At 34.7% G+C, this 7,535-nt stretch overlaps 1 protein-coding gene across 1 annotated transcript; it reads right to left on the bottom strand.

Annotated features, from left to right (window-relative positions):
- Window positions 1–980: 980 nt before the first annotated feature.
- IGIP (IgA-inducing protein) lies at window positions 981–7,500 on the bottom strand. Its single transcript, XM_014529128.1, is given in 2 exon segments — window positions 981–1,256; window positions 1,258–7,500. Coding segments are annotated over 2 exon segments (159 nt in total). The 5' UTR covers window positions 1,306–7,500; the 3' UTR covers window positions 981–1,145.
- Window positions 7,501–7,535: the final 35 nt, after the last annotated feature.

Genomic DNA, 7,535 nt, shown 5'->3' with positions numbered 1-7,535 from the left:
CTTTACAAAGAAGGGACATTTTAGTAGAAATAAACAAAACAATAACGACAACAGTTTCTTAGGGTTCACCCAGGGAAGCCTGGAACTGCGATACTATGAACTTGAAATACTTCAATGGCCATACATTTTTAGAATATAATCACTGTCATACACATTTAAATAAGACTGTATTTTTCCATAGTGTAATTTCTGCAAGAACCCTGTTCCTGCAATCACTTGTTTCAAACCTTCCTACACCCAGCCTGAAGGTAACTGAAAACACCAGGAAAGATAAAATGAGGAGAATGCCACAAATAAAACTTCTAACTCCATTTCTAAAGGTCAAGGAAATGTCATCTCCCTGGGCTTCCACTGATTTTTGAGTTAGGGGCAAAAACTGGGATGGTTCTTCTTGGTCAGATAATCTAATCTTCAATGAGAAGGTCCCATTAAAATTATTCTGAAGGATAACTCCTGTGCCACATTTTTATTGGTAAGTTTATTCATTGTCCACCACTCCACTTACTAGAAAAGCAGTTTTAAAAGATCTGATTTTCAAGCATTTCTATTATTTCAGAATATTCTCTTCATCTTTTGTCATATACTCTTTTGTAACCCTTCTACTACCCCAAACCAACTCCAAATGTAAAACAACAGAAAACAAAAACCTTCCATGGGAGAGGCATGATATAGGGGAAAGTTTTTCTTTCTCTTCAGAAAATTTTCAAAATGGACTCAAGAAGCAAGATAGGGATGCCATTCGTGCTGTCATCAATAAAAAAACAACCAAAAAAACCACAAACCCAATTTGTTTTAAAAAATCGTTTTCCAGTGTGAGAGTACACTTAATGCTGCAGCCAATTAATGACCAGGCAAGTATACCTGTCACTGGGTGCTAAAAATGGTTTCCATCTATCAAATATTAAAAAAAAAGAGAATACCCAGGAGCAACCAGACCCTCCCCAAAGGCACTGAAACAAAAGACTGATCTGTTTATATAGTCACATGAAAAATAAACATCTTTATTTTTTGCCTACTTTATTTCATTTTTTTCAAATAAAATTTAAATCTGTACAAAGTATACTGTTACAGTATATATTTTGTAAGAATCAATGCCTAAAAGAATCACAATACTTCAATAAGCAGTACAGCAGACCTCGCTAGTTTCAGCTTTGATATTGAACAAACTCAAGCCGGCTGATGCACAACACATTTGCTTGGTTTCCACATGGTGAGTTCCCAGCACTGAGATGGGAGAACATGACAGCAAGTATGGTTTATATTACAGCCTGACACACAGTGCTTCTTCATATGATAACTACACATATTTAATACAGAATGCTCAAATTTACTTTTTAAATTGCATTTGCTTACTTCTTAGTTGGCAAATTTCAGCATTCTTAATGGGGTCCCCAAACAGTGCAAATTAATGATATTCTACTATGTAATTGGCACATCTCCAATAAGGATTAACTTGTAAACTCAAAGAATATCACAACTTTGTCCTAAAATTTAACTGATACACATCTGGTCCATTTAACCAAAGTCATTTTGGAAAGATATTAAAGAACAATTCTATTTCTGAAAGGATATCACTTTGACCATTCTTTAGAGAAGATAAATTTTTAAATTGTCATTAAAATGCTTTACTATAAAAATTTTACAAACTTGATTAGAAATTTCAAGATGATTCACAGCAGACAAAAACAAACTGTTTATATTCCAACAATACCTACTTTTAGACTTTCAAACAGAGCACAACCATGTCAGCTGTGTTAACTAAAATTCTGAACAATGTACTAAATTTATAAGTGGTGCTGGGTCTAGCAAGTGTAAATACATAGTATATTTTACTGAAAAGAATTGTCTTCTTTATACTTTATTTGTTTTCCCATAAGGAAACATTAATGTTTACATTCTTTAATAAAGTTAATCTTACATCAGAATATAACTTAATACTGTCAGCAACAAGAACCACACACAGTAAATAAGAAGCACATTTAAAATAAGTCTGAATTCACATAGATTAACATTTGTTGGTTAATAAAATATCGACAGTATTACAATCTTACAATATTTACAGTAAGAAAAATCTAGAGTAATATATACCTTTCACAGCAGGATTCCTTTTTTTTTTTTTTTATTTCTTCCAGTTTGGGATTGTGTATACACAAAAAGCTCAAATAAAGCAACTCTGTAATATAATCTTAAAATAATGGCTACTGGGGGAAATTCTATCACAACCATTGAAAATAATGGTGACTTTTCACGGAGTCTGTGGCATCTGAGAATCCAGTTAATTAACCAAAGTCTTGCTCAAACCAGCCTCAGTTACCTAGATTAAAGCTGCAGAACTCCGGCCTTCCCTGACTACTGAAAACCCAACAGATTTTCTCAAAATGCTATAAGAAAAGAGGGAAAATAGGTTTTAGGTCACACCTCATGGATAGAAGCCTCTGGCCAGTGCACACTCCCCAACTTATATTAAAAGAGGGCCAATTTTATCGCCGAAGTATTACAAGAGTTTACCCTCCAGTTACAGGGCACTCTGACACTGTGCTCAATCAATCCTTAACTCTTGTACAATTGGGATAAGACAAGAACTTGGCCCATATATTACACACCAGCATCTTAAGAGACTTGGGACTGGGGCAAAGAAACAGACTAGGTTGGTTTGCATTGAGACCAACAGGGAAAATGGAAAGCAATGCATATTTCCAATTAGAATGGCAAGAAGACCCACATCCCTAAACTGGAATTTTGCCAGGGCATCAGAGTTAGCACCCCCTCTCTGAGTACCACAAGCTATTAGAATGTGTGCTCTGGGCCTCCTCGAAGAGAGAGCAACTACAGTAAGTAACACCATGTGGGACATTATTTCAGTGATGACTCCCAAGAAAGCAGTTACAATTCTTGAAGCTGGGGCTGTCCACAGCACCTGAGAACACTCATCTGAGCTGTGACTTGTCCCAACCCTGCTTACTTTAAGACATCTGATGGGCACAGAGCACTCAGGGATACAGCTGCTGGCTACTTTGGACTCTAGATCTTACAGGTAATCAACAGGTATCTGAGATTGAATTAGCAAACTGTACCATAGCTCCTTAAACAGACATAGTCAGGTTTGAAATCAGGTGAAGTATGAATCTTCACTGTCAGGTCAGAAATCAAAGTGGGAATCTCCCCACATCAGCCAAGGTTATTTTGTCAAAACCTTAGGAGTTGGACAGTTTTTCATGTTGCAAGTGATTAGTTTACTTATTTCAGTCAAGCTGGATTGGCAAACCAGACTGATCTATTTAGTTAGCTTTGATTTATTGATTCTTAATGTATGTGTAAACCCAAAACTGTTGTATTTGGGTTAAATACACTGACAGAGAAAATTCAAACAACAAAAGTTTTCAGCAAACTTCTGTGGCATTTTCTTTTTGTAAGTCAATGCAAGATCTAAAGGTATTTCTACCCAACAAAATCTGTTTAAGTGTTTAATGTTATTTCCTTTTTGGTCCTATACAGAATGCTATGACTTCTATATAGGTCTGAATGCTGCTCCATGTAGATTCCTTCTGTATATCTAAAAATATATACTTCTCAGTAGTTCAATACATGGTTAATCTTCCCACAGAGGAAGATTTTTGTAATCACATGTTGCAAAGTAGAAAAACATCTCCTTTCTAAGAAAGGAAATATACTTTCCTATTGTACACTTTTGAATAAGCCCAAAGGCATGCACCAAAAATCATTATTAAAACTAATACATGCACTAAAATGGTGTAGAGTTAGACTTAAAGTGCTGCTTCTCAATTTTTAAATTTGGAGAAGACATCTTGTCAGTTGTTGACTCAAAGATCTCCACCCCGCCACCCACCCCATTTCATGGCATCAAGAGAGAAATGTAAAAAGTATGCATAAATCTTTAAACTATTCTTTACATGGGGGAAAGGACAGATATATCAACTATCCTATTTATAAACTGGATTCCAAGTTTTAAATAAAACCAATATTTATTGGTAAAAATTGTCAAAGTGAATACATCCAAAGAAATGTTACTAATAAATAATGTTCTACACAGAGAATAATTTACTTTGGTTTTATGCACCTTCTCAAAAATAATACTGGTGTCCCACATATCACCAAACTGATGTGTTCCAGCAAAGTTGTAAGGCAAATCTTTTTTTCCTAGTGACATCTTGTTTCCCAATAGACAAAACTAAAATCTTTTGGTGAGGAAGGGGTTAAGATAATGGCTAACCCCTTGGCATCCTGAGCATTGTGGTTTATCAAACTCTACCCTGCTAGAAGCTATCAGGCACTCTGACCCCTGCCTTGAACCAGAAATGGCTCCCATGTCTAGAGATGCCCTGACTCCTTATAAATAGCTCTCAAAACTTTGCTTTCTTCCTTCTGTCTGGATGTTGTAATATCTAACAAAGCTGGTTACAATGTCATATTTCGCTAATCGGGGCCACCATCTAACAGTAATTCCAGAAATGTTTTAAGCCAATAGCTAGTTATTAATTTTATCAACTGAATTAAAATCTTCTTTATAGAGTTATCTAGAGCCGAGATCTTTTAACTTGGGTTTCAGAAGATATGTGATGCACCTGAGGTTATTTGCAAAATTACCTATGTGCATTTTTTTCTGGGGAGAGGGTCCATCACTTTCATCAGATTATCAAAGGAATCTGTAACCCCAAAAAGGGGTTATAGGTACTTAGAGAGATACCCGTAATTCATCTTATAACAGGATTGGGAAATGGGGGCAGAAAACTAAGAGCCTAAAGGGCGGGGGGCAAATTGCTGATCTTTTCCTTTTATTCACATTTGCAAAATAGTGCTTCAAACTAGGAAAAATAATTAATTAAGCTGATTAAACTCCATAAAAATAATCAAAGCCACTTTCTAAAATATTTTTCATTTTCCATATAGGGTAAATTTAGTCTCTAAGAAAAAGTTTGGAGACTGAATTTTTCTCTTTTCCCAAAGGAAATTCATAGATATAATGCTGATCATCATCCACAGTTAAAGATTTGACAACGTAAAACTTAAGAGAACTCTAATGATGCAAGCCTTATAGTTTTGAGTAAAGGATTATTTGGAGTCAGATACACATTTGTCAACCTTAGTGTCCCCAAATTGGTCCATATTTAGACAACTACCAGGCACAATTCCACTACAAAAGCCTAAAATCTGAACAATGGAAATTTTACTTTCTACTCAAATTAAAAACAAAGCTACAAGGCTCCAGCCACAAACATTCACACTATGTCATAGAGGACTTTCTCTTTTCAAACACATCACTGAATTCTCAACACAATTTGCAAACAGTAAGATCCAGAATGACTAGCAAGACAAGAGGATGTCAAGAATTAAAACATTACTCCCAGCTCCCCCCAATCCAGAAACACACTCTGGCATTCCAAAAATAAGTCAGATCTGAAGAGAGGCCTCTTACTTGTTGGTTTTAACTATGAATTGCCTAAAAGGCTATGGGAAAGGGAATATAAAATGAAATAATTAAACAACTTACAAAAATAATTTTAGCCAAAACACATTTTCACACTATTGACAAAACTATCAACCTTTTTTCCCCCTTCAATTCTGAACCTACCTGTGTTGCACAATTTCACTAAGACAAAATATATGTTCACAGGTATACTTTTTGTTCTCCTATTCTTTCTAGAGCACATCTTTACATTATAAGAATGCCTCTAGTTAAAATAAAGTCTCTTATCCCTTGCCACGCCCCCCCTCAAAAAGTGAGTCAACTTTGAATTCCAAAAAGGAATATTCATTTAATATAATTATTCAATACCACTTATATCACATTAACCATGAGAAAACTCTATGAGCATTATGGAAAACTACATGAAAGAGGGAGCTGCCACTTGCCACCCACTTCACTTCCAGATTTTTAAGCCAATACCCAGCTAGATCTCATTGATTTCAGTGAATACAAATCACTCCAAAACCAAGCCATCTCAGGCTGGAAGTTGGATCTCAAAGACATCATTATATATATATCCTAAGCTTTCACTTTGTCTATTCAAATAGTTTAATAAAGCTCACATTTACAAAGGATTTTATTGGCAAATAAAGGTCCATATTAAAAATTTCATCAAAACAATTTTTTTCACATAGCTAACACTAAGAAATGTTTTTTTCAGATTTACAAAGCATATTTAATTGCATATAAGCGTGCTTTGGGTGGGATATTAAAAACATAACTCTGTAAGAAATTAGAAAAGACTAGAAACAAAAGTGAAAGTGACTAGTCTTAACTTCCAAAAAATCAAGTGCAAAGGTAAATAGTGCAAATAATGAAAACTAGAAAATTTATAGGCAATTTTACATAGTTTTACCCGCTTTTGCACTTTTACATATTGACAACTTTATAAACCCTAACAACAATGCAGCATGGAAATGGGCTATCATTTATCTCCATTGACTAGACTCAAGGAAGCCTTTCAAAGACATTTAAATCACTGGTTCTTGACACAGGTTTGGGAATTCACTTCTTTTTCAACATTCCTAAGGGTAGGAGCTATTAAAGAAGGCTCTGGACTGACTTGTAACTGTATTATAATTTCAAATCTGACACACAATGAATTGTGAAAATCAAACTGTCAATTCTACAAAATAAGTAATAAAAACAATTCTGCTATTGTTAATGAATTTAACAAAAAATTACCTTCCAAATACAAAATCAACACCTTTCTTTTAGCTATCTTTAAATAGATTTTATCACATATACAGATTTGGGTAAAATGAAACTTGAAAATAATCTGTCAAAATCACTGAAAGTACATACTAAACTAAAAAACAAGAGTTAATCCAAATATACTTGAATTAGGTAACTTTAAAAGTAAGTATTATAGCAATTCTTTATCTTATATAATTTAAAACACTTCTGGGATATTGGGAACAGAAATCTAAACATGATCAATTCACTCTACAAAGGGCATAAGAACTTCCAAGATGTACTAAATTATATTATTAACATCTTCCACCACTGAACTCTTGGGAGTTCTACAATTTTAAAGTAACAGAAAAAGTGGGAAAACAAACAAACTTGAGTTTGGGGGGGTGTGGTATGTTGTCTGATTTCATAAATATAGTATTCTGAGGGTCTCATAAGGTTCACAATGTTAAAATGGTTGTTAGGATGGCAAATGTAGAAGAAATAGAAAAGATGCCTAATATTGCAATTTAGTGTTTTTATCTGGTTTATGGTTGTCTTCTAAGAAATGTATGTGGACCAAAGGCTCAAGATTCTATAAAAACAAGGTATAATATAGATCTTTGTAGACTGCAAAAAAGTCAAATGATTTTGATCTAAGGACCATTTTGAAAAGTAAAGGTAAGTTATCTTATAATATGAGCCCAGGAGAATAGAGAGTACATATGATATATATTCCTGATAGTTTATAAATTACTAGAGGCCTGGTCACGAATTCATGTACAGGTGGGAATCTGGCCGGCCCGCCCAATCAGGGCTGATTGGGCCAGGTGGGGGAGGTGATGCAGGAGATTGGCTGGCCAGCCCCGTTCCTGAT

This window comes from Myotis brandtii, unplaced genomic scaffold (genome assembly GCF_000412655.1).
Source record: "Myotis brandtii unplaced genomic scaffold, ASM41265v1 scaffold668, whole genome shotgun sequence".
NCBI classification, from domain to species: Eukaryota; Metazoa; Chordata; class Mammalia; order Chiroptera; family Vespertilionidae; genus Myotis; species Myotis brandtii.
Note: the sequence above shows the minus strand (reverse complement) of the source record. Positions and strands in the feature narration are given on the sequence as shown.